The 25,175-nt window shown below is 55.2% G+C and overlaps 3 protein-coding genes across 3 annotated transcripts in view; 1 reads left to right on the top strand and 2 right to left on the bottom strand.

Moving 5' to 3' along the window:
• MMP24 (matrix metallopeptidase 24) overlaps positions 1 to 9,706 on the top strand; it is a 44,172-nt gene extending 34,466 nt beyond the window's left edge. Inside the window, exons 6-10 of the mRNA XM_007447812.1 lie at positions 397 to 558; positions 2,637 to 2,851; positions 5,771 to 5,909; positions 7,292 to 7,558; positions 9,369 to 9,706. Coding sequence (XP_007447874.1) covers positions 397 to 558; positions 2,637 to 2,851; positions 5,771 to 5,909; positions 7,292 to 7,558; positions 9,369 to 9,706 — 1,121 coding nt within the window. The remainder of the gene's footprint in view (positions 1 to 396; positions 559 to 2,636; positions 2,852 to 5,770; positions 5,910 to 7,291; positions 7,559 to 9,368) is intronic.
• Positions 9,707 to 13,728: 4,022 nt separating this feature from the next.
• EIF6 (eukaryotic translation initiation factor 6) lies at positions 13,729 to 19,861 on the bottom strand. The gene is made up of 6 exons (XM_007447781.1): positions 19,715 to 19,861; positions 19,495 to 19,580; positions 17,585 to 17,760; positions 16,869 to 17,045; positions 16,500 to 16,681; positions 13,729 to 14,023 (listed from the first exon to the last, which is right to left on the bottom strand). The coding sequence occupies exons 1-6, from the start codon at positions 19,819 to 19,821 to the stop codon at positions 14,014 to 14,016; spliced, it is 738 nt and encodes a 245-aa protein (XP_007447843.1). The 5' UTR covers positions 19,822 to 19,861; the 3' UTR covers positions 13,729 to 14,013.
• Positions 19,862 to 22,482: 2,621 nt separating this feature from the next.
• SACK1C (scaffolding CK1 anchoring protein C) overlaps positions 22,483 to 25,175 on the bottom strand; it is a 12,396-nt gene continuing 9,703 nt past the window's right edge. The window contains exons 3-5 of the mRNA XM_007447811.1: positions 24,635 to 24,802; positions 24,301 to 24,425; positions 22,483 to 23,788 (exon numbers count right to left, since the gene is read on the bottom strand). Of these exons, the coding sequence (XP_007447873.1) occupies positions 22,483 to 23,788; positions 24,301 to 24,425; positions 24,635 to 24,802 (1,599 nt within the window). The remainder of the gene's footprint in view (positions 23,789 to 24,300; positions 24,426 to 24,634; positions 24,803 to 25,175) is intronic.

Raw genomic sequence — 25,175 nt, 5'->3', positions numbered from 1 at the left:
GGAATGCCACCTCCGCCCCTCTTCCTCTCCTTCCCACTGAATCCATTCTGCTAACTTCTTATCTTTCTAGACTCACCTTAAGCTTCACCTTCATGAAGCTTTCCCTGAACACCTTCCTTCAAGAGTAAATGACTCCTCCCTCCTCGGAATCCTCACTCAACCCTTATAGACAGCTGTAGAAGCACCTGGAACACTAATTTCACTTATTTTGTTTCTCTGTCCCTATCCACCACTATATGGAGAGTTCTGGAAGGTAGGGGTGTGTATGTCCCAGTGTCCGGGACAGGGCCTGGCGCAAAGCTTATGCTAGGTGTTTGCTGAAGTAATGGATTGACTGACTGACTGACTGACACCTGAGTGGGTGCCCTGGGCACCTCCCCATCTCCCCCTCCACAGGGAATGACCTCTTCCTGGTGGCTGTGCATGAGCTGGGCCACGCGCTGGGACTGGAGCACTCCAACGACCCCAGCGCCATCATGGCACCCTTCTACCAGTACATGGAGACACACAACTTCAAGCTGCCTCAGGATGATCTCCAGGGCATCCAGAAGATCTACGGTGTGTGGCAGGGGAGAGGGGCCACTGTTCCTTCCTTGGGCTGGGCCATGACTGCCTGCCTGTCGGGGCGGAGGGTTGGGGGGAGGCCGGGGACCTGTGTCTCTGACTGCTGTCTGCAAGGCTCCTCCCCCACCCCCCTCCTTCCCTGCACATTTGGGAAGCCTAGGGGAGGGTCTGAGCTGCAACTGGGAGGGACAAAAGTGAACAGAGAGCCTCCCACTCCCCCTACTCTACCCGCCTCCCCCCTCCACACACCTCCCTCTCACCTCCTGTGGTTCCCTCTCAAGGGGTCCCACCTCTAGCCAAGAGACTCACCCATCTGCCCAAGTAATGGTGATACAATAGGATAAGTATTATTACCAGAGCTTTTTTATTAAACAAGAAAAGACAAACTAGGCTGATATCTTGATAAGATTTGAGGGGCCTGCTACCATGCCACCCTTCTCTGTTCACACCAGTGTGGGAAGTTCTTGTTCTTGTCAAGTCGGTGGAGATGGGAAGTCCAGTTTATTATGGCAAACACATGTCCACATGGCACGGCCCCTACAGCCCCCAGGCTGTGGAGTATGGGAGGAGGGCTCTTCTGGAGGCCTTGAGGACCTCACAGAGGAGATCGCCCCACCCAAAGCCTGGAGGATGGGCAGGATGTCCACAGGTGAGGCAGCAGAGGACTGGACAGGTAGTGGGGACTAGGAGGTCTTTTGAAAATAAAATGCACCCTATTTGCTGATGGATTAGACACAGGGGTGAGGTTTCTGGTGTTTGTAACTGTGGAGCAATAGACTGACCTCTGTAGCTCAGAGATGTGGGCTGGAATATTGATTGGGATCTTTGGTGTTCAATACGGTAGCCACTAGCCACATGTGGCTATTTAAATTTATATTAATTAGAATTAAATAAAATTAAAATTTCAGTTCTTCTGCCGCACTAATAACTAGTCGCTCATTTCAAGTGCTCAGTAGCCACACGTGGCTAGAGGCTTCTCTATTGGACAGTGCAGATATATAGAACATTTATGTCATCACAGAACGTTCTATGGGACGGCTTGAACAGAGGTCTTTAAAGCCATGAACCTGGAAGAGATCACTTCGGGTAGTGATTCTCAACTTGGCAGTGCATTGGAATCACCTTGGGATTTCAATTTAAAAAAATACTGATACCCAGGCTTCACCCCCAGAAATTTGGTTTTAATTGGTCTGTGGTGACTTCTGAACATCGGGGCGGGGGGCGGTTAAAAGTTCCACAGGTGATCCTAATATGCAGCCCAAGTTGAGAAGCACTGACCTAGGACCAAAATAGAGAGAAAGACAGAGACAGACAGAGACAGACAGACAGACAGAGAAGGGGAGGGGAGGGGAGGGGAGAGGACCCAGGGGCATGCCGACCTTTAGAGCCGGGTGGATGAGGAAAGGCTGCCAGCAAAGCAGGCTGAGAAGGAACAGTACACGAGGTAGGAGGAAAACCAAGAGAGTGCAGGGTTCTGGAAAAGAGAGAAGAGTGTTTTAGGAAAGTGTTTGTATGATCTCGCTACTCAAAGTGTGGGCCTCAGACCAGTAACTCTGGCATCACCTGAGAGCTTGAAGAAACACAGAATCTAAGGCCCCACCCCAGACCCTCTGAGTCACAATCTGCATTTTATCAAGATCCCTGAATGATTCATATGGACATCAAAGTTTGGGTCAAGTAATGTTGGATTTGGCAACATGGAGGTCATTGGTGATCTTGACAGCAGTTTCAGTGGGTGACGAGGCAGAGGCCATACTGGAGCAGGATAAAGAACGGGGGGAGCAGACAGAGAGGGTAGGGGACACTGAGCCTAAGAAGGGGCATGTCCTCTTTCGTAACAGGAGAGAAGAAAGAGAAGATACCAGATTTGGGGGTGGAAAGATGGGAGTTCCCATTTAATGGCTCTTTTCATGGATTTTCTCAAAGACTGGGGGAGTTAACAATGGGAGAGGGGGGACAGGAGGCTGGAGTGTGACAGGCTTGTCTCAGAGCTGCCCGGGTGAGGATGAGGCAGTGGCAGCGGGTGGCAGGGCACGCCTGGCCCTTCTCTAAGATGCAGCCCCTCTCTCCAGGACCCCCCGCGGAGCCCCTGGAGCCCACAAGGCCCCTCCCCACACTCCCCGTCCGCAGGATCCACTCACCATCTGAGAGGAAGCATGAGCGCCAGCCCAGGCCCCCTCGGCCACCCCTGGGGGACCGGCCAGCCATACCAGGCGCCAAACCCAACATCTGTGACGGCAACTTCAACACGGTGGCCCTCTTCCGGGGCGAGATGTTTGTGTTTAAGGTAGGACCTCGGGGCTCCCCTTCCACTCCTTCCCCCACCTGGGGCGGGAGAGAGCTGCTGCTCTGGGATTAGGCCTGCTGTGGGGCCTGGAGGGGAGCTAGCCCAGCGGTCAGGCCATGGGGTCTCTTCCTGGTGCTGCTGGGTGAATGGACTTGTTTCCAAGAGGGAGGCGGGAAGTGGCGACCCTGCCCCTTCCTGGGGGAAAAGTGCTGGGGGAAAAGTGCTGGAGACCGGCCTCCGCTCTGTGACTCTGAGCAAGTCACCTCCCTTGTCTGGACCTCAGTTTCTCCATCTGAGGGCTGGGAGGGTCATTTCTCTAATGAAGGGTGTGTGCAGATCAAAGGAGTCATGGCTGTGAAGACGTTGGCTTGGAGTAGGGGCTGGCACAGCAGTGGCTGCATCTGTCTCCGGATCCTGCCAGGGCTGGTTCAGAGGAGCGCCTGACAGGAGGCTGGCCAGGCTACATCTTGTCCCCTGGTCTGTTCCTGTCCCTCTAGCCATGGGCTGCAGGGTGGCAGCCTGCTCAGTGTGTTGCAGTTGGGTTCTCAGGGAAGCAGGCTCTGGGACAGTGTTTGGGATGCAGGGTTTTGACTAGGGAGCACCTCTGGGATCCACATCTGTGGGAAGGAGGGGAGGGAAGCACGATGGGGCAGGAGAAGATAAGCAGCAACTAGACCCACTGCAGACCTGGCCACGCCCACAGCAAGTTCCGGAGCTAGAATGGCCCATCAGAGTTGTCCCGTATTGGGCCCCAAATGGCTGGAACTTTATTCAGTCAATGGGTGAGGGGGGGCATGACCTTGGGGGAGCTCTCTGGAGCTAGGCCATCCCCAGCGAGGTTGACAGTTGAAAACTGCCTGCTGACCACACTCCCGGCCACCAGCTCAAGAGGCCCTCCACTGACAGCATGTCTCTGTCACACTGGCTGGTTTTGGAGAGCTGCCCCACTCACCTTGTGGAATTCTCCCCAGCAAGCTTTGAGCTCTGACCAAGAATCAGGCGACAGGGGTCAGCCCCAGTCCTGCTCTCACTGCGTGGCTCAAGGAGAGTCACTTGGCCTTCCCTAAGACTCTGTGTATCTCAGATCTACTTAACAGGAGTTGTGAAAGTCAAAATAAGGTTTAAAAAACTGGATGTGAAAGTGCTTCGTAAAACACCTTAAAAAAAAAAACTTTTCTAGCTTTTGTACCTTTATTTTTTGGCTGCGTTGGGTCTTCGTTACTGCGCACAAGCTTTCTCTAGTTGCGGTGAGCGGGGGCTACTCTTCGTTGTGATGCGCGGGCTTCTCATTGTAGTGGCTTCTCCTGTTGCAGAGCATGGGCTCTAGGCGCGTGGGCTTCACTAGTTGTGGCATGCAGGCTCAGTAGTTGTGGCTCGTGGGCTCTAGTGTGTAGGCTCAGTAGTTGTGGTGCACAGGCTTAGTTGCTCCGCGGCATGTGGAATCTTCCCGGACCAGGGCTTGAACCCGTGTTCCCTGCATTGGCAGGCGGATTCTTAACCACTGTGCCACCAGGGAAGCCCCTGTACCATTTTTATGTATCATGTTCATTCTTCTGCACCCTTGGATCCTCCAACTGAACGGTTCCTAAGCGAGTCTGGGTTTTATCATTCCCATTCACACATAAGAAAACCGGGGTCCTAGTAGGTTACAGGCCTCGACCAGACTGCCTACCAACCAGGGCTGCAGTGGGACCAGGCACCAATTTGAGGAGGAGGGCTTTTTTCACATTCTTGGCCTATTGAGCTGCCATTTACTTAACCTTGACTATGTGCCCTGGCTTTCTCTAGTTGTGGTGAGCGGGGGCTACTCTTCATTGCGGTGCATGGGCTGCTCATTGTGGTGGCTTCTCGTTGCAGAGCATGGGCTCTAGGCACATGGGCTTCAGTAGTTGTGGCACGTGTGCTCAGTAGTTGTGGCTCACGGGCTCTAGTGTGTAGGCTCAGTAGTTGTGGTGCACAGGCTTAGTTGCTCCGCGGCATGTGGAATCTTCCCGGACCAGGGCTTGAACCCGTGTTCCCTGCATTGGCAGGCGGATTCTTAACCACTGTGCCACCAGGGAAGCCCCTGTACCATTTTTATGTATCATGTTCATTCTTCTGCACCCTTGGATCCTCCAACTGAACGGTTCCTAAGCGAGTCTGGGTTTTATCATTCCCATTCACACATAAGAAAACCGGGGTCCTAGTAGGTTACAGGCCTCGACCAGACTGCCTACCAACCAGGGCTGCAGTGGGACCAGGCACCAATTTGAGGAGGAGGGCTTTTTTCACATTCTTGGCCTATTGAGCTGCCATTTACTTAACCTTGACTATGTGCCCTGTACTGTTCTAGGCACTTCACCTATAATCTCTCATCTGACCCCCACTATTACCCGCCTTTGCAGGTGAGGCTCTTTACGTACTGAGCCCCAGGTCATGCAACTGTAAGAGGAGGAAACTGAATTCACACCCGGGGCTTGGGGGAATTTCCATGGCTTGCTTCCCACAGACCTTACCCTGCTGGCTGGAGCCAGCCGTGAGGAGGGCACTCTGCCCGGGCTCAGTGACCAACCCCTGCTTCCCACCAGCCTGGGGAGGGGCCCCGCTGACGTCAGTGACTCTCTGCTGCCCTCATGTGGTCATCCCGGGCCCTGCACCATCCCTTCCAGCTCCCCCCGACGCCTCCTCTGCCCACCAGGCCTGTCTGCTGGCTCTGTCTCATGGCCCCTTGGGCAGCAAGAGCCATCAGGAGCCTTATGTGAAGAGAGTTGATGGGCATTTTATCTTCCTCTTTGGGCTTTGAAAGATAGAAGCAGACTTCAGGGAGGGTTGCAAGGCTGGGCCCAGGGGAACGTGTTGTGTTGTTGGGGCCTGAGCCCCAGGGCTGAGATCACTGGGTTCAAAGGCTATGCCTCTTTCTTTCCTTGCCTTAACCCCCAGGATCGCTGGTTCTGGCGCCTGCGCAATAACCGGGTACAGGAGGGCTACCCCATGCAGATCGAGCAGTTCTGGAAAGGCCTGCCCGCCCGCATAGACGCAGCCTATGAAAGGGCTGATGGAAGATTTGTCTTCTTCAAAGGTAACGTGGCCTGTGCAGAAGGACCTGGCACGCTTTCCTGCCCTTCTCGGGAACCCCTTTTCCACCTGTAAACTGGAAGAGGCAGGGTGGGAGGCAGATGAGCTGCAAGGGTCCTTCTAGCCCTAACAGAAACACTGCCATCTGACAGGACAGATCCCTGCAGGCAGGGAAATTAAGTCAGGGAGTGATTGTTGACGGTCTGTATGTGCCGAAGTTGGTGGGGTGACAAGCCTCACCCCCACAAAGTAGAGGGAGGTGCAGACAACTGAAGACCATCCAGTGCTCCATGGAAGGCCACCCTGTGAGTTCTGTAAGAGCCTGGAGGGGGGAGGTCACGCAGGCTGCAGAGGCCAGGGGAGGAGGGGGAACTAGCTGTAAGGCAGGCCCACCCTGTGCTAGGTTGTTTCACTTCGATTATCTTGACTTGGGCCAGGCCTCAGAAGAGTAAGATTCAGGTAGTGAGGAGTGAGAAAAGCATTCCAAGGGGAAGGAACAGCATGGGCAAAGGAGTAGTTCAAAGGGCTTTTTAGAAGACCCACCAGACAGCCATGGAGCCCCACCAGAGAGCTGTGAGAAGTGGCCTGGAAAGGTAGTTTAGGGGAGAGTCCTGAGGAGCCCTGGCTGCCCAGCCGACTGTGGTCTTAATCCATCAGGGCAATGCTGGAAGTTCACTGTTTGTTTCTGAGCAGCAGAGAGCCAGAGGGCAGGCGGCAATCCAGGCAGAGGCAGGAGGCCGTTTCTGAGACGGCTGCTGGAGTTGAGGAGAGCGATGTCTGTAAGGCCTGTTCCAGGGAGGAGCAGTGAGGCTAGGAGGCTGACAAGGCCTTGTGAGAGGCTAAGTGCTGAGAGGAGAAGGAAAGAGAGGGTGATGCCGCCTTCTTGGGGACCCTGGGCGGCAGACAGGTGGTGAGGGAGGGAGCCCCTGGGGTGGAGAGGAGGAACTCCGGAAGCCGACCTGGAAATGCCCAGAGGACCGCGGGCAATCAGAGTCCTGGGCCTGGTGCCCAGGTCCACTGGGAGAGCGGCAGCCTCAGAGTTGGGTGTCACTGGTAGAAGGTTGGGGGAGTACTAGTGTGTGTGTGAAGCCGAGAGAGGCTGAGGTCACCCGGAAAGGAAGAAGGAGCAAGTCACTCGAAAGGAAAAGAGGGCGGGGCGCCCAGGATCTGAGACTGGATTCTGGCTTCTTGCCCCCTAAGCTCTGCCTGGGCCAAGGGGCCTCAGCCTCCTCCGCCACAGGGATCAAGCAGGACCAGGGCCATCTCCCCCTGACACTGGCTCCATGAATGACTTCGGTCCCAGTGGATGATGGGCAAGTGGCTCTATCCACAATCTCCAGGATGAATGACCGAGGAAGGCTAATCCTGGGTTCCTCTTGGCCACAGGTGACAAGTACTGGGTGTTTAAGGAGGTGACGGTGGAGCCTGGGTACCCCCACAGCCTGGGGGAGCTGGGCAGCTGTCTGCCCCGAGAAGGCATTGACACAGCTCTGCGCTGGGAACCTGTGGGCAAGACCTACTTTTTTAAAGGCGAGCGGTACTGGCGCTACAGCGAGGAGCGGCGGGCCACGGACCCTGGCTATCCCAAGCCCATCACCGTGTGGAAGGGCATCCCCCAGGCTCCCCAAGGGGCCTTCATCAGCAAGGAAGGATGTACGTAAGAAACCGGCCGGGTTTTGTGAGGGGGAATCTGATTTTACGTGGGTCTCACCGGGGCCCACGGGCATACTCTCAAGGTATCCAGGTTTGAGAAACACCGCCTGGTGGTAAAGACAACTGCCTCATATCGACCCATGTTTACACAGTAAATTAATCCTCTCTTACCAGCAGCCAAGTCACAATTTCTCATCTGTAGGGATCATTCGCAATTGAGATGTTTTCATAGACTGACTTCATTCCCTCAGATAGCATTTCTCAAACAGTGGTCCTCAGGTGTACTCTAGGAGTCCCTCAAGGTATCAGATCTGAAATGATGGATGTGGTGGTTCAAAGGTGCTTTTTCACAGGGCTTAAAGATAAGAGAGAAGCATTTTCTAATTATGAGACATTTCCTAAGCTCCTCCTGGAGGCCAGGCTGACTCACAGCCTCTCCCTGCTCCAGACTAGAAGCTTCTCAAGAAGAGGGGCTGGGACTTGCCAGGTGCAGAGTGGCTATCCATGGATATTTGTTGAATCCATCTCTGCTCATCTGGTCAAAAGCACAGACCCTGGAGCCAGCCTGGCTGGTTTCATATCCCACCTCCACTGCTTACTAAGTTTTAGCTGTTATCATCATTATTATCTTGTTGGGGTGTTTTAGTTTTTATGGAATGACAGGTGTCATTCATTTACTCCACAATAATTGCTGAGAGCCAGGTCGTGTGGGAGGGCTGAGGATGGAGCTTAGAACAAGACTTGCCTTGCATCCCTGGCTCCCAGTCCAGAGGCAAAAAACAAAGTGGCAACAAATGCAATAAGGGAAAGCATTTGCCAGGGAGCATCTAGGGAGAGGGCCATGTGAGAGAGGGTCATCAGGAAGGGCTCTCCAAGGAGACGTCACCGGTAAGAAAGCCAGCAGCCACAGGGGCAGAGCTGCTATTTGGTGTCTCTCCTGTGTACCTGATGCTTTACACACATGGTCTCACTTTCTGGGGAGCCTCAGAGACAGGTGACATCAAGAACTTCAGCCAATGAAAACCCCAGCCAAGGTGGGGAGCCGGCCAATAGGAGAGTGTGAGTTGCTCTGCGTCTGTGGACTGGCGGGGCGATAAGGCTGCTGCAGGGAGCCTTGCGGTGGTTGCCAAGCCCTGCTGCCTCTTTTCCTTCCAGCCCCTCCCCCAGCAGGGTCCCAGCGACCCTGCAATCTGTGTTGCACAGTCACGTGTGCCAAGCAAAAAAAAGTCCATGATAACTGCGAAGAGGTGGTGCCCTCCATCAACAGGAGAAATCTTGCTCCCTGCCTCCCTTGGCTCAGGCAGGAGCTGGCTCAGCCCTAGAGCTACGGAGACAGTGCCATCCAAGCCTTAAGTTGGGGGCTTGATCTGACTCACATGGGGGAAGGGCGAGGCTATGGGCACAGGATGGCAGAGCTGAGACCCAGGGCTGAGAAGAGTCCTGTCTGGGAAGCACAAAATGAGCTTACCAATGCTACTTCCAGCCCCTCAGTGGCTTCCCAGCACCTTTGAGATGACAGGGTGGCTGCTCCAGGTCCCAGGTGCCTCTCTGCAGCTGGGCAGGTCGTCCTCCACGACCAGCCACACCACCTGCAGGGTGTGCAAGGCACCGCACGCCTACCTCCAAGAGTTCCAACACACCCCCACCACGTCACGTGCCCACCCGCCTTTCAGAGCTCCTCTTGGGCTCCTCCCAGGTGGGAGAGGCGCCCCTCCTCCGCGCTGCTACAGCACCCTGGGCCCTCTCACGCTGGTGCAGAACAGGTGCAGGGAAGTGTCTGGGATGGTGATGATGGGCCGTGTTTCTGCAGATTACACCTACTTCTACAAGGGCCGGGACTACTGGAAATTCGACAACCAGAAACTAAGCGTGGAGCCGGGCTACCCGCGCAACATCCTGCGTGACTGGATGGGCTGCAACCAGAAGGAGGTGGAGAGGCGCAAGGAGCGGCGGCTGCCCCAGGACGACGTGGACATCATGGTGACCATCAACGACGTGCCAGGCTCTGTGAATGCAGTGGCCGTGGTCATCCCCTGCATCCTGTCCCTCTGCATCCTGGTGCTGGTCTACACCATCTTCCAGTTCAAGAACAAGGCAGGCCCTCAGCCTGTCACCTACTATAAGCGGCCAGTCCAGGAGTGGGTGTGAGCAGCCCAGAGCCCTCTCTGTCCACTCGGTCTGGCCAGCCAGGCCCTTCCTCACCGGGGTCTGAGGGGCAGCTCTGGCCACTGCCCACCGGGGCCACCATGGCCCTAGGCCAGGGGTCATGTAGCTGAAGTGGTGGTGCATTGGCCTAGGCTGAGCATGGGGCAGGGAGTGATGGCAGCTGTGCCCCAGGGTGGGTGTCTGGCACCCAGCTGCCAGCCTTCTGTCCTGGGTAAACTGCTCCCTACTCAAGGGAATAGGCCAGGCCCCATCAGGAGGCAGGGACCATGCCAGGAGGAGGCCCGTGGTCACTGTGCCCTGTAGCGTCCACAAGGCACCACAGCGCCATCTGTACCTGGCTGGACCCAGCACCTTCTGTGGGAAGCCAGCGCTAGCGCTCTCAGCCCCATCTGGGGGATGCCACCAGTCCTGGTCCCCCATTGCCAACACCTGCTGGTCAGATGTCCCCCCACCCCTACCCCACCGTCCTCCAAGGCTACAGGACCCCTGCTGCCGACACAGTGGGCAACAAGCCTGGGTTTCCTCTGCTGGCAACAGCAGATCCCTCAGGAAGCCTGCTCCACACGTCAGGGTCTCCTCTGAGACCCAGGATTTAGGGTCACATGCTGCAGGCAGGGCTGTGGCCCAGCTGGGTCTGACAAGGACCCAGCTGTCATGTCGTGAATATTTCAATGTCCTGTCACTATTGTTTGAAGTCCCATTCTGCAAAGGCTGCTTGAGGCTTTAGGTGAATTAGAGGTGACTGTCTTGGTGATGAGGCCAGCCCTTCCCCCCAGCGATAAGGACCAAGGTGCTGTTAAGGCCGCTCTAGTGCCCAGACACGCCAGGAGCTGGGCCCTGCTAATGAGGCTAAAGGGCTGGAGCAGGAGCTGACCCCATCTCGGAGGCTGATCTGAGTTTGTAGCTGTCCTCCACTCTCCCGTTCCTCTCCCCATCCCCCAAGTCCCTGGCCCTGCTCCAGCCTGTCGCTTATGGCCTGAGGACTCAGCCTGACTAGTGAGGTGAGACGGAAATAGCTCTGGGCCAACATTCTCACGGCCTTGGGTTAAGGGGCCCAGGGCAGCCTTCTGAAGTGCTCAGAGCCCACACCCCTAGCTACCCTGAGACCAATTCAATCTCTCAGCCCAGAAGCAGTGTTTATACCATGAGCTTGGCCCCTGCTAACCCAGCTCTCTGGGCCCATCACCCTGCATTGCTCTTCGGAAAAGGGCAGCCACAACTGGTAACAACCCCAAGCCTAGGGGCCCGCCCCTCACTGTCTCTGGCAGGAATTCCTAGGGCTCGGCTTGCCTCACTCCAACCCAGTAAGAGGCAGCCCTGCTTGTCACTACGGAGCCGCTGGAGGCAAAACCAATGGGTTCAACTATGTCCACTGGCTCCCTGCCAAATCCAAGCAGAGGTGTCAGTCTCCAGGGTGCTGGCAGGGCCTCTAAGCCTGCATGGGCCTTGCCCCCACCCCGTGGCCTCTGGGCTTTGAGTCTGCTTAACCTGTAGCAGACAGGGACTCTGGGAGCTGTCTTGAGCAAAATCTCTCATCCCTGAGACACCTATATGGGTCCACTGTGTTCCCTGTCATCATCCTGTTTTTTCTCATTTTGGCCAAGGGCGGGCTCCCTGGGGCGGGTGGGGAACAACTGCAGAGATATTAGTGATTCATAGGTTTGTACAGTGTTTTATACTTTGCAAAGCACTTTATTAGCTCACCCCTGTCCGCTCACATGTAACTCATGCAGTCCCTGGGAGGCCAAGGATAACTCTCACTGTGCCCTCAAATGAAGCACAGAGAGGCTGTTACTTGCCCAGGCCATCCAGTGGGCTTGCTAGACCCCTCTAGGGTCCAAGATGAGATCAGAAGTGTCTCTTTTATCCATCTTTTCTCGGCCTCCCTTCTCCCCTTCCGGGTCCCTCTCCACTCCTCAGGTTGGTGCTCTCACTTCTTGAAAGCTCTAGACCCCCCAGGCTCCCCACTGGCTCCTGGTACTACCGAGGTCAGCTGAGAAAGAGCAGGAGATGGAGGCAGGCAGCCCAGGCTGCAGATGTGAGGGATGCAGGGCCAGGCCCAGAAAGGGCTCAGCCTGGAGGCTTCCAATCATGGATTCTCCTGCCTTGTGGTCATCCATTTGTCCATCATCCCAGGACAGGGCAGACAGAGGGGCAAAGCACTGGGGGCCCCAGAGCCCAGCTTCCCCTCAGTCTGGGGAACATCACAGCATTTCAGTGTCAGTCACATTTTAAACTGATCAGCCTTTGTATAATGTTTTTTAAATCATTTCTAAATAAAACAAAAATACAGAGTGTGTCATTTCCCTGGGATGTGGGAACAAGGATCAGGTTCTGGGTGGCCTTAAGAAGCTTCTGGGAGACAGGGTGCTTTGCGGTGTCTGGGAGGTGCCCCATGCATCTCATCTGCCAGCCCCAAAATCAGATGCCCCCTCTCCCCAAAAGGCTGGCCCTGGAGGCCCTCTGTTACTGGGGTCTCAGGAAAACAGCCAGATAATGCCAGGGTGGCACCCAGGATGGCGGAGCAACCCCTCCCAGGAGAGGTATGGGCAGGTTCACTGTGGCAAGGTCTTTTCTGAAGCCAAGGCACATGGTGCCATGACCAAGGACAAAAGCAAGAGCCCAGTTCTTGGCAACAGGGAAAAATGAGGTGAGATTAGGTCAGCAGCCTTGGGGTCTTCTTACCAAGAGCCCTGGCCTGGTTCTGGAAGCCAGTGACAGGAAAGGCTGCCCCAGCACCCAGACGGCTGGATAAACTGTGGGGTGGGGATGAACACGAAGGTCTGAGCTGGTCTGGGTGCAGGCTGAGAAGCCAACGAATCTGGGGTAGCGGGAGGGGCCAGAGGCAAGACGGTGTCCCAAGGCGAGGCTGCGGAGGAGGCTTCCTTCCAGTCCCCAGCGAGCTCCCCGACTCTCCGCGCATCTCCGGGGTGGCGGAAGGTGAGGAGAGACGACAAGGACCCGAGCAGGAGAGGCGTACAGGATGACTGGAGGCAGCGGGCGGTAAGTGCGGAGGGCGACGAGTCAGTACCAGGAGGTGCAGACGATAAGGAAGCGCACGTCGTCCAGCGGCCCCCAGGGGCCTGGCTCTGGCCAGGGCCGCCCAGGGCCCTCGGGCGCCGCGGGCTGGGGTTGGGGCTGGGTCTGAGGTTGGGGCTGGGGCTGGGGCTGGGGCTGGGGCTGGGGCTGCGCGGGCTGCACCGGCTGCGCGGCGCCCTGGCCACCGCTCAGCTGAGCTCCCATGTTCTGCAGGACGAGAGGCCCGTCAGGTACGGGACGGGCCGCACGCCACCCCCGCCCCGGCCGGGCCCGACCCTCCCCTCGCACCGCCCGAGCCGCCGGTCAGGAGAATCCCAGGGCCGGCCTCCACTTTCGGCTCGCCTGCGCAGCACCGTCTGGAAGGACTGGCGTTGTGACGCCACGGCGCACGAACCCCGCCCTCTGACCGCCAGCGAGGAGGGTTTCAGGGCACAGGGGCGGGGCCCAGCAAACCCGACCCACCCACCAGCAACCGGCCACACCCGCCCGAAGCCCCGGGGCCCCGCCCCGCGAGCAGCTCGGAGACGCAGGGAGCCGCCCCAGCTACCCTCGCCTCTCCAGCCCGGCTCCGCACCCACCCAAGGCCCTAAAGGAAACGGCCTACCGAGACTGGTCTGAGGCGGTCCTGGGCACCTAGCAGCCAGGCCAGCAAACCTCCATCCACCCTGGGTGAAAGAGGACAAGACTGCCCCATAGCCAGGTGCCCCAGAGCCCTTCAGGATCCTCACACTGGCCTAGGAGAGGGTTGAAACAGACTCATCTTTGAAGCCAGGAGTATGAGGCTGAAGTTGTGTGGAACATGGGAGAAGCACAGTGGAGAGTGCTGCTTCCTCTTGTCCTGGGATGAAACCACCTATCTGGTGATGGGGGGAGAGGAGTGGGAGACTGTAGAACTAAGGGGTGTGTGTGCATCCTACCCCACCTCCCCCCTGGAACAATGGTGGGGGGCTGAGGTCCCCAAATAACACATTCAGAATGGCTGGAAGAAGCTGCCCTTTAATGGGTTGGCACAGACAACAGAGCTCTCAGCCAGAAGCCATAGGACCTGCCGGCCAGCATGATGTGGCAGATTTTTGCAGTAACTATAGATTCAGGAGATGGGCACAGGTGAAGAAGGGCTGGGCGTCCAGCCACTGAGTCCAGGTGAGCTCTCTGCCACGGCCCTGCCAGCATCCAGGACAGACTGGGTGGGGCGTGGTGACGGAGCCGAAGTCCAGAGCCAGGAGCCCATGAAGAGTATGGAAGGTGACTCAGGTGAGGCTAGAGAGAGAAGGAGCATTGTCAGTAGGTGCTTCACAGAGCACCTCCATTCTCAAGGTGCTTGCCTCCACCCTTACCCCAGGACCTCTGTTCCAGCTCAGCCCCGAAGAGCCAAACACAGAGGCCCTTCCAGATTCCACTGCTCCCACAAGTCACAAATCCAGTCTGTGCTTAAAAACTAAAAGTAACTCCTCCACTCAGGTGGGTGAACTCAATAACTTATTCAAATCGTTACTGATCATAAATCAGAGCCTCATAGGTCAAGCCCAACAGACATTAGACAAGGGAACAAGGTGGCTCAGAGAGGGTAAGGGACACGTCCAGGCCCCAAATCCTCTAGTGGCAGGGCTGCGGCCAGAACATTCTTCCTGGAGGTGATAATCATGTGCATGATTATAAACATGAAGTATGTATTTCTTTTTTACAGCTGCCCCTCACGGCCTGTGGGATCTTAGCTCCCCGAACAGGGACTGAACACAGGCCCTTGGCAGTGAAAGCACCAAGACCTAACCACTGGACCACCAGGGAAATTCCCTTAAGTACATATTTCTTGTTTGTTTTTCTTTTGTTATCTGAAGTTTTTATTTCTCTCTTTAAAGTACTAAAAAAGTTGGATTCTATCTTAGTTTTCCTAGGATTGGCTTTTCCTCATAAAATCTTAAGTAGAAGAAATGAAAGAACTCTGGGGGAGTTGAAGTACATATTTCTAATCCCCCACCTGACACCTTCCCTGTGAGGTCTCATGGGCACCTCAAACTCAACAGGTTCAAAACCAAAGGGGGCCAATGAGTTTTGTCTCTTCTTTTCCAACACCCGTTTCTTTATCTTAACTGCAATGCTGACCAGGGCTGCTGACTGCAGGCAGTTCTGCCTGGCAGTTTCTGAAGTTTCACCATTAAATACAACATTCGCTGTAGTTTAGTAGGTAACAATTATCAGGTTACAGAAATTTCTTTCTGTTCTTAGGTTGCCAAGAAGTTTTTTTTGTTTTGTTCTTTAATTAAATGGTTAATTGTGGAAGTACTGTTTTCTTTATGAGGTTCAATGCTCCAAAAGGGGAGGAAGGGTATATTCTATTCATCACCCCATCACTACTGTCTGGCACATAGTAGGGGCTCCAAAAAAAGTTGTTGAACAAATAACAAAACCACTGGTACCACTTTCCTATTCAGACCTTTCAACTGCTCTCCAGTGCTGACAGCAGAGTTTGTCAGTGTGGTCTCCAAACTGCCCTCATCAGAATCACCCAGGAAAGATTATTAAAACAACCACACATGGTTGGGTCCCACTCCAAACTGAGGGAATCAGTATCTGAGGGGTGATGGCAAGAAACTACGTTAACAAGTATCCGAACATAAACCAAAGGTCAAAACACCTACAGTCAAAACTTCCTGACATGGGCATTCAGAGTCCTCAACACTGGGAATAAAACCTTTCCCCTTCACACCTTCCACACTTCCCCATCCCTGGTTCTGTCTGAAGTGCTTCCCCACCCTATCTTTGCATTTTCAATTACCTACTCATTTCCCTGAAGCCCAGACTAAATAATCTGTCCTCCCCCAAACCTTCCTGGACTCCAGAAAGTGTATCACAGGAGCTTCCAAAACCACAAAAGGCACCTTTCACTTCTTTGAAGGTAGCTAACTTATATATGGCCACTACATCTTCTCTCCCCTGCTACAATCTAAGTCCCTCTCAGAGGCAGGATGTAGCACTAAGCTGCCTGACTATCCCACATGGGGTCTTGTCCATAGGGTTCAATGAACATCAAGCAATTGAATGAATGAAGGAGGGAAAATGAAGGGAAATTCTGCCCCTGCTAAGTAGGGAGTCTGCTACTGGACACTTGCTCTACTTTGGGGTTTCTATGCTCATAAAGACTCCTGTGCTAGCTGGGTATGGCGTGCCTTGAGAAGGATCCTAAATGGGGGGGCGGGGAGGCACTAAATATCCAGCACCTGCTGCTCTTCCAAAGGAAGAGATTCTAGAGCCTAACACCCCAGAACCTTCCAGGGTTAGGGCCCAAGAACCCACTCTTGTTTTAAACCCACAAAGTCCAGATGACGGTGATTCTGATGCATTCCCCACACCCCCGAGTGCCTTAGGCACCTAGGTCTCCTCAGTTCCTAAAAGCAGCCTTCCCTCCTTCCTTCAATTAAAAAGCTCTTTCCTGTCTCAGGCTACTGGCTGGGGACACTGACACACAGGCAAATACAAACTGCAAAAGAATGTGGTCAGTGATAAAATAAAAGACAGACTACAGAAGAGATATACTGAGCCAGCGTCTTCAAAGACGGCAGTGGGCAGATACTCAGGAAATGCTTGTGGACTGTACCCTGTGCTTGCTCAGCAGTGTGCAGATGTGGCCTCACACGCAAGGAGAACCTACCAGTATGAATACAGTGTGGCTCCCATTACAGGTGGCATCTCCCTCCTCTCCCCTCCCGTCCCCTCCAAAGAAGAGAGGCCCAGATACCTGTCAATGAGGGAATCCCGCATGCTGGTAGCAATGGTGCTAGGCTGGGCTTCATTCAGCTTGAAAACACTCTCCACCACTGACAGCTCTGTGCTGGTTGTGTCCAGGCCACAGAAGGCACACCAGTCGTTCACTACCATCCCAGCGGCGATCACCTCGCTGCCTCGGTTCACAGTGCCCGCCTGCCAAGGGACGGCTCAGTGTGGATCATGGCACCAACAGCCAAAGTCATGAGGACTCTCCCCAAACCCTTCTCCCTGACCCTCAGCCCAAACCCAAACTGTGACAGGTAATAATCTAGATTCCTGAATAGCGGGCAAAGGGATCTGCTCCAGCAGGAGACAGAGCTCAGAGAATAAGACTGCTTACCACAAGGGGGACCTGAAGGAGAGAGGACAGCTCATCCTGGTCTTCAATTGAAGTCTTGGGATGCACCAGCCCTCCCTGATTGCTGAAGACACAGTAGCTTCCTACCAGCACCTGGTCAGCTACTGTCTGTCTGAAGACTTCCACCTTTAGCACATCAGCCAGGATTTCTTCTGTTTCCTGTCAGCCAAAGGTACTGTGCTCAGCGCCCAGAACAAGCAGATCAAAGAACCCAGGGCCTCCACACCCAGACCCACCCAGGGCATGACTCCCTAAGCTCATTCCTCTGCTATGTAGCTGCATATGGAAGCTTCACCCAGAAAAAGGAGGGAATACAGCTTGGAGCAGAGTCTAGACCAGCTATGGAGCCCCTAATATCCATGCATGCCCTGAAGAGCCAGAGGCTTGTCTCCACATGACCCTCCTTTCCTCTAACCCACAGGCAAGAGTTCACCTGTCAATCTTCTCTCCTAGCCCTGGCTTCAAGACCAGATGGGTCAATCTCCCTGATTCTGAAGGACTAATACACTCCCTAGCTTCTTTCTGACACTGATCACACCATGGAAGGCCTCTATTCACTATTCCAACCAATGTCTGAACTGCAGGAGCCCAGGTATAAAGAGAAACCACAAGAGATACCCCTAATTCCTGTCTGATGGGCAAGAATGGTGGCTAACCGCTGACTCGGCTAATATCCTGTGACTCCTGGGCCGCCTCACCCTGTCCAGGTCTGGGTGGACTAAGGCCACGTAGTCATTGCAGGTGGTGACATTGCCCAGGGCCGAGAGCCGCTCCTCCACCCGCCGGATCTGCACTGAGTCTGGGAGGCAGTTGCGAATGTGTTGCAGCTCCTGGTCGGTGGCGTTGCTGGGCACCAGGAGACCATGCCTGTTCCCTGGGGAGACCCAAATTAGGGAAGGTGGGACAAGGATGAACCATGAATACACAAGATGCCTGCTGAGCCCTGGGGGCTGGGGATACAATCCAGCCCAATTAGCTTCCCCAGCAAAGCTTTAGACGCAGACCCCAGTCCTCCAAACCACTGATCCATACAACACCCGGGGGACCAGGAGTCCCACTGGGCAGGCCAGAGATGGTCTAGGAGTTTGTCCCAACACATCCTGCCCAATTCGCCATCATCAGCCAGGAAGAACCAGGACTAACAGGAAGTGCTCTTGGGCATTAGTTGTATTTTAAGAAACTGAAGTAATACTCCACACCTACCAGAATGGCTAAATTTTTTAAAAGAATGTCAATACCAAGTGTTGGCAAAGATATATGGAGCAACCAATAGGAGTATAAACTGGGCAACCACTTCAGATAATTATGTGGCATCATGTACTACATTGAATACCCAGCCATTCCTCTCCTAGGTATTATATATCCAATAGAAATACATACATTTGTTCACTAAGAAACATAGCAGCAATACTCATAACAGACCAAACTGAAAACTACCCAAATACCCACTATCAACAGAATGAATGAATACACCGTGGTATACCTACACAAAACACAGTATACGGCAACATGAATGAACCACAATTATGACAACAATGACTAAACCTCTGCCTGACTCTGCAAGGTCACAACTCTGAACTTCTCAACTATAAGTTTCTCCCATCATTAAAAAAAAAAAACCCACCAAAGGTCAGGTTAAGATCTCCCTTGTTACATAAGAACTAGCTTCAAGTCCAAAGGTCATGGTTAGGGATAAGAATGTTCTGCCTGGATAAGAAAATACTCAGAGTCCAAGATCATCAGGCTTATGATTAAAAATAAAGGAACAAACTCCTATTTGAGCAAAACTAGAAAGAAGGGGAGGCAGTAAAGGCAGACAGATCCAGCTCAAAGAAAGGACAAATGGCCAGAGTCAACCGTGCTGAGAGATATAGGGGTACGTGGTAAAGGGAACTGAAGATTGAAATGGGTAACTGAACAGTACACCCCAGAATCTTAGCTTGTCATTTTTTTTTTTTTTTTTTGGCGATACACAGGCCTCTCACTGTTGTGGCCTCTCCCGTTGCGGAGCACAGGCTCTGGGCACGCAGGCTCAGTGGCCATGGCTCACGGGCCCAGCTGCTCCACAGCATGTGGGATCTTCCCGGACCAGGGCCCATGTCCCCTGCATCGGCAGGCAGACTCTCAACCACTGCGCCACCAGGGAAGCCCAGCTTGTCATTTTTTAGAGGCAGAAACAGATGCTCAGAAAGTGGAAACAATTTGCCCAGAGTCAGTGGCCGGGGAGAGATGACAATCCAATCTTCCCTCACACCAGGTGTGGAACTGGGCGAGTCACTTGGGTTCTTTGAGTCTCAGCTTCCTCATCAGTCAAATTAGGCCAATAATTCCGACCTCCCAGGGTCTTCGTGAACAAGGACTGAAACAAGGGTAAAAGTGAAAGCCCTTAATGTTATTTGTGATTACAATGATCCAGAAGCCTTTGCCAGAGGTTGTCCCTGATCTGTTGACACTTAGGGTCCAGCACAGGCCTGAGAGATTCTGTAGTCCCTGGAAATAATGGATGAAAGCCTAGGAATCCCTGGGTCACCCGGGGTCCCTTCTAGGGGTATAATTAAAGGCGCTGGGAGGCTCCATTTCCTCCCTCGGCGACTTCCAGCTAGCTTACCCACACACATGCGCCCGATGATGCGGCAGCCGGCGATGGAGGCGTGCACCACAGGGATGGTATCAGCAAGCTCACCCTCGAACACACTGTAGGGACAAGGACTCGGTGGTCACGGGGCTGGGGGGCCTGAGCCCTCCCTCTGCCCGAGCCCCAGACTCCCAAGTACCCCTCCCAGCCACCCACCCACACACTGCCTACGGGCCCCGGGCTCCCGCCGCACCTGTAGAAGTTCTCCGACCCTCCGATGGCCACCAGGCAGTAGGTGTTGGTAAGTTTAGCAAAGCAGCCGATCTCACAGTTGTTCTCGAACGACGCTCGGACCGCCATGAGGCCTAGGGGTTGCGGGACAGGAAGCTCAGGGCCGGCGGATCCTCTCCCGGGACAGGGTGCTCTGGCTTCGACCCTGGGTCTGGGTCTGGGTCCGGGTCCGGGTCCCGGTCCGGGTCCGGGTCCCGCGGCCTCCGCGCCTCAGGCCTCGCCGCGACCCCGCCCCTCTCGGCCCCCAGCCCTCGGGGCCCGCCCACCTAGCCCCTCCAGACACGACAGCCCCGAATCCTTCGGCCCCCACCCCTCACGACCCAGGGCGCCCGGAGCTGAGCCTGCCGGTGTCCCGCCACAACCGCTCACCACGTAAATGAAACCTCCGCACGCGCAAGAGGCCTCCTCGGCCCTCGGTAGGTTTCCGTTTCCGCCTCCTCCCTGGGAGACTTCCGAGAGAACGCGACGCACGCTGCCACGCATGCGACCACTCTAGCGCCAGCCTCTGGGAGCACTCTATGGCTGCAAGTGGTCCTGTCTCTACCCCGCCTGGCCCCGCCTCCAGCAAGCTCGCATTCATTCATTTATTCATTCAGTCAGGAGCTTTGTAGATAATATCGACCCAGACCTGTGCTGGTTGGATGTGAGGCATCAGAATGGAGGAGCCAGGGATGTCTCGCAGAAGATGGGTTGATGATGGAGTTATATCTTAGTTCCCCCACCAGACGTCGAACCCACGCCCCCTGCATTGGAAGCGAGTCTTAACCACTGGACCGTCAGGGAAGTCCCAGACGGAGTTATACCTTGAAGTAAAGCCCGAGGAGGAAGAGCAGGTGTGGGAGAGGTGAGGGACAGAGTGAGGTGTGGGACAGATGCCCAGGCGGGATCTGGAGCCCAGGGGAGACTGAAGGGCTGAGATGTGGAGCTGAAGCCTGGGGTGGATGAAGTCACCCACGGAGAAGGTGTCCATCAGGGAGAAGTAAGACCACGACAGAGGCTGGAGAGGGAGGCACGGCCAGAGGAGGAAAGGAAACCATGCTGAAGAAGGTATTGGAGAGGAGATGATGGACGAAGCCGGGTGTCAGGGAGGGTCCTGAGTGGGCAAGGGTGTAGGGGCTGATGGGCAGCCACTTTCTGCCTCCCTCCCCCACCCCCGACCCCGCCCCGCCCGCAGATTGTGGCAGTCAAGAGACCTGCTCTGGTGGACGGATGAACTTGGCCCCCATTTTGTACAAAAGCCCCAGGGTCTCGCAGAATGTCACTCTCAGCGAGGGCAGAGGGAAGCTTGGAGCCCCTTTTCTCCCCGACCCCCCAGCCCTCCTGCAGCCGTCCACTCTCCTCCAAGGACCTCTCCATAGTTGGCCTGAATTGTGCCCTTCCCCTGTCCCCAACCTGCAGTTTCATAACTCTGCCTTCTTCAGGATACACCAGGCTCCTGCTGGGTCATATCATGTCTGCTTTTATTGATTTGTATCACATATACTGTCCCAGGCAGGTCGCAAGCTCAGGAAAAGGACCTACATCTGACAGAGCCTATAATTCTAGGGACACTCAGCAAAATGAGGCTGGTGTGTGTGTGTGTGTGTGTGTGTGTGTGTGTGTATCCACGTCCTCTCCATCCTCCCAGATTCATCTCAGACCCACTCATTCAGTCCTCTCCATGGTCTATCTTACCCCTCGCCTCCATCTATCCAAGTCCTTCCCACCCTTCAAGGCTTGGCTCAAAGGCTGCCTCCTCTAAGAAACTTTTCTCACCACTCCATCATCACCACCACTTGCTGGCCTTCATTCTCTACCACCTTCTTTCACTGGTTAGCCTTTAATTAGATACACCAGTCGTTTATGCATTGAATCCTTGTCTCCCAGGGACTGAGTCTGATTCATTTCTCAACCCTATGGCATGTCCAGCACAGGACTGGGTGCACAGCTTAGGTACAAAAAGATACTGGTTGGTGCATGCATGCCTCTGTGTGTGTGTGTGTGTGTGTGTGTGTGTGTGGTTATGTGCATATTTATGGTCTGTGGATCCTAAGGGGTCTACGGTGTGCACCAAATGTAACCATTCATTTACCCAAATGACACTTATTGAGTACCCATAACTAGAATCCTGAGTGTTTTGGTTTATCACATGGACTGCATCTGTGGGTGTAGTTTGTGGGTGTGAACCCTGTCAGTGTGCCGTGTATATTGTGCAGGCATTTGGAGCATCTCTGTTATTATGTGGATTTTGTGCACGTGGGGACATGGGAACTGTTGATATTGTGTGTCCTGTCTGTGCAAAAACACGATCTTAAGAAATTAAGAGTCAGAGACACAGATTTAAGCCCCTGTCACTTACTCGGACCTGATTCCAAGCAAGTCATCAAACTCGCTGGGTCCCAGCTTCTAAATTTATATTATAGGGAAGATAATATCTATGATCCTAGAACTGTACACCTACTAGAGCTCTATCTCGTAGGGTATTGTGAGGATGAAGGATGAGAAGTAACTGGTGAGAAGAGCTCAGCACAGTGACAAACGGCAGGTGCCCAGTAACTGTGGGTTCCATTTCCCCATGTGTGTGCATGTACGTGTGTGAGCAAGAATCCCAAGCCCAAGGAATGTCTAACCTGGGCCTCTAGCCTCCCTCTCCTCCCCATAAGGCCCCTGCTCGAGCTTCCACCCCGGAGTCTGGGACCTGAGCCAATCTAGAGTGGATGGAGGACGGACATGTCCTTTCTGGGAGCAGGACTACAACTGAAAGCGGCTTCGGAGCAGCTTGGACTTGGACTTGTTGTACTGAATAATGAGGTCCAGTTTGCTGTGGCCCAGGGTCAGCCATTTCTCATCCCCAGACAGGCCATTGCTACTGCCATTGCGCTGGCCACCTGTGGGGCCCCCGGGGAGGCCAGGCTCAGGTCCCTGCCTGGTGCCCTGTAATTGATGATACTTGATGATGAGGTCCAGCTGGCTGTGGCCCAGGGTCCGCCATTGTTCATCTGGACCCTGCTTGCCAGGCCTGGCCAAGGAGTTGACTTCAGGGGGCACTCTGGAGCCCCCAGCCTTGGGGGACTGTACCTGGAGGCCCAGTTGGCCGTGGCTGTGGTTTGGGGACAGCCTCTTGTCCTCTGGGGTCCGATTGCCAGGCCTGGGGGAACCTGACTCAGGGGGACCCCTGGCATCCTGGGCCTGGGGCAGGAGATCCAGCTGGTTGTATCTCTGATTTGAGGCCAACCTCCTGTCCTCTGGGGCCTGCTCACTAGGCCGAAGGGAGCCTGAATTGGGGGTCACCCCAGAATCAGGGTCCCCTGCTTCTCGTGCCCTGGGGAAGGGGACGAGGAGATCCAGCTGGCCATGGCTCTGACTCAGAGACACCTTATTCTCCTCTGCTGCCTCCAGGGCTGTGCCAGGTATCCAGGGGCCTCGTGGGGGGCTAGGCTCCTGGCTTCCTGTGACCCCATTCTCTGGGAGCCGGGACAGAGCTGAGATACCCCGGGGAAAGGAGAGGAGGGGGCGAGGGTGAGCAAGCAGAGGTGACCCCCCTGCCAGGGTCACAGGGCTGGTGCTATTGGGGTTGAGGGCAGGGGAGGACTGGGACCAGGGGGACGCCCCCAGCTTGCTCAGGTTGGCCCTGTAGGGCCCAAGCAGGGGGCCGTGGTTAGGGTCTAACAGCTGGCATTGCAGGGAGGGCTGGCCATCGGCCTCACAGCGGGCAGGGCCCGGGGAGGAGGATCCCAGAGCCATGTCACTGCAGCCGCCGCCTCTTGGCAGAGCTGGGTAGGAGGAGTGACCCATGCGAGGTGAGCACTTGATGCTGCTGAGGCTGGTGCTGGAGTGCGACAAGGATGTGGTGCTGGGGATGCCGGGCCCGAAGGCCCGGGCCACTGGGGGAGGGCACGGTGCCCTGGGAGACAGGGGATCTTCACCTCCGCAGAAGCCCTCCACGGGCCGGGACTCGGCATAAAGACAGCGGAACTCCCGGTCAAAGTCTTCCACGATGCGGCCCCTCAGCTGCAGCACCATGCTCGTGTGGGCCTGGCTGCAAAGCCAGGTGAAGCTGGGGGCAGAGGGTCAGGGTCAGGAGGCAAAGTGCAGGACCTTGGGGCCAGGCAGGAGTCACAAACAGAGGAGCAAGACAAAACCACCACCACCCCGAGGGCCCAAGTGAGGGGGCAGAGCTCTGACTCTGGAGTCCGTTCTAGCCCTAGCTCAGCTTAGTGGACTTCGGCACGTGGTTTCGCATCTCAGCCCCAACTTCCCCATCTGTAAAATGGACCAAGGGCCAGGTTCCCTGAAGTCCCTCCAATTCCGAGGTGCAAGAGTTATTTTCTATGCCAAGGGCATTAAAGTAATCCTTCCACAGAGTGAGCTCCTCCAGGGCCCAGCCCAGGGCTGTCTTGCTCCCCACGCTGGCCCCTGGGCCCTGCACCATGCCTGCCACATGGCGGCTGCTCAGTTCATAGTGGAAGGGATGGATGAAGGAAGGAAAGTTCAAAGCTGCCAGGTCCCAGGCGCCCTCGCAAGCCGGTGGCTAACCCCAGGCACCCTCCCCGCCATCCACTTGCTCACCTGTAGCTGCCTGCCACCACCTGCTCACCGTCAATGATGGCGAACTTCTCCAGGGCCTGCCCTGTGAAGCGGCGGCCTGCCTTGCTGCAGTATGTGTCCCCACACGTGCTCCGCACACGCATGTTCTGGGCCAAGGAGGGAGGGAGGTTGGGAATCGCCTTTAGGGGATGGGGCTCAAGCCATGTCTAAATCCCCTGGGGTCTCTGACCCAAAATACCTATAGGAGAGCCCGGCCTCCCACTCCTATTGACCCCCAATGCTCACGAACCACCCGACTGACTCTCCTGCCCTCCCTGACTCCACACCCCAGTTCCTGCTCCCGTCCCTTGCTGACCCGTAGGTGCCCTCCGTTGAGGTCCATCTTGTAGCACATCTCCAGGAAGTGCCTCAGGTGTTCCTCGGCCAGAAGCAGGTAGACGGGGACACCACGCCAGCCCGAGGCCTCCATGAGGTCACACAGAAGCTCCATGTCGGTGAAAATGTCCATTACCACAGCCACCACCTGGCGGGGGCAGGTGGGGGGGAGCTCAGCCCTGCCCGGGGCACTGACGAGGCCAGGGGTAGAGGCTAGATCCCCGGAAACAGCACTGGACTGAAAAGCAGGAGGCCAGAGCCCGTGAGAACACCTGAACTGGGAGGGCTTTTAGTGGTGACCCAGCCTGGGGGTTCCTGACTTGGAAGCTGGGGGGTTTCACTGTCCTTGAAGCCCAGAAGGTTGTTTGAAAGTTTTTGTGTGCATTTTTCTAAGGACGGTTTGTTTATCTGTCATCTGATTCTCAAAGAGGTCTGTGGATCAGCTGTACCAGTCTAAAGGTCTACTCTACAGATGGGAAGACTGAGGCCCAGAGGGGGAAAGGGTCAGAAGGAAAACCCAG

This window comes from Lipotes vexillifer, unplaced genomic scaffold, assembly GCF_000442215.2.
Source record: "Lipotes vexillifer unplaced genomic scaffold, Lipotes_vexillifer_v1.1 scaffold397, whole genome shotgun sequence".
Lineage (NCBI taxonomy): Eukaryota > Metazoa > Chordata > Mammalia > Artiodactyla > Lipotidae > Lipotes > Lipotes vexillifer.
Note: the sequence above shows the minus strand (reverse complement) of the source record. Positions and strands in the feature narration are given on the sequence as shown.

What these genes read in the sequence shown, in the direction of transcription:
- EIF6 (XM_007447781.1), bottom strand. Translation starts at nt 19,821, where the DNA reads ATGGCGGTCCGAGCGTCGTTCGAGAACAACTGTGAGATCGGCTGCTTT. An exon ending in CATCGGGCGCATGTGTGTGG is followed by an intron (nt 17,761 to 19,494) that starts GTAAGCTAGCTG and finishes GGGTCTCCCCAG; the next exon opens with GGAACAGGCATGGTCTCCTG. An exon ending in TCCACCCAGACCTGGACAGG is followed by an intron (nt 17,046 to 17,584) that starts GTGAGGCGGCCC and finishes TTTGGCTGACAG; the next exon opens with GAAACAGAAGAAATCCTGGC.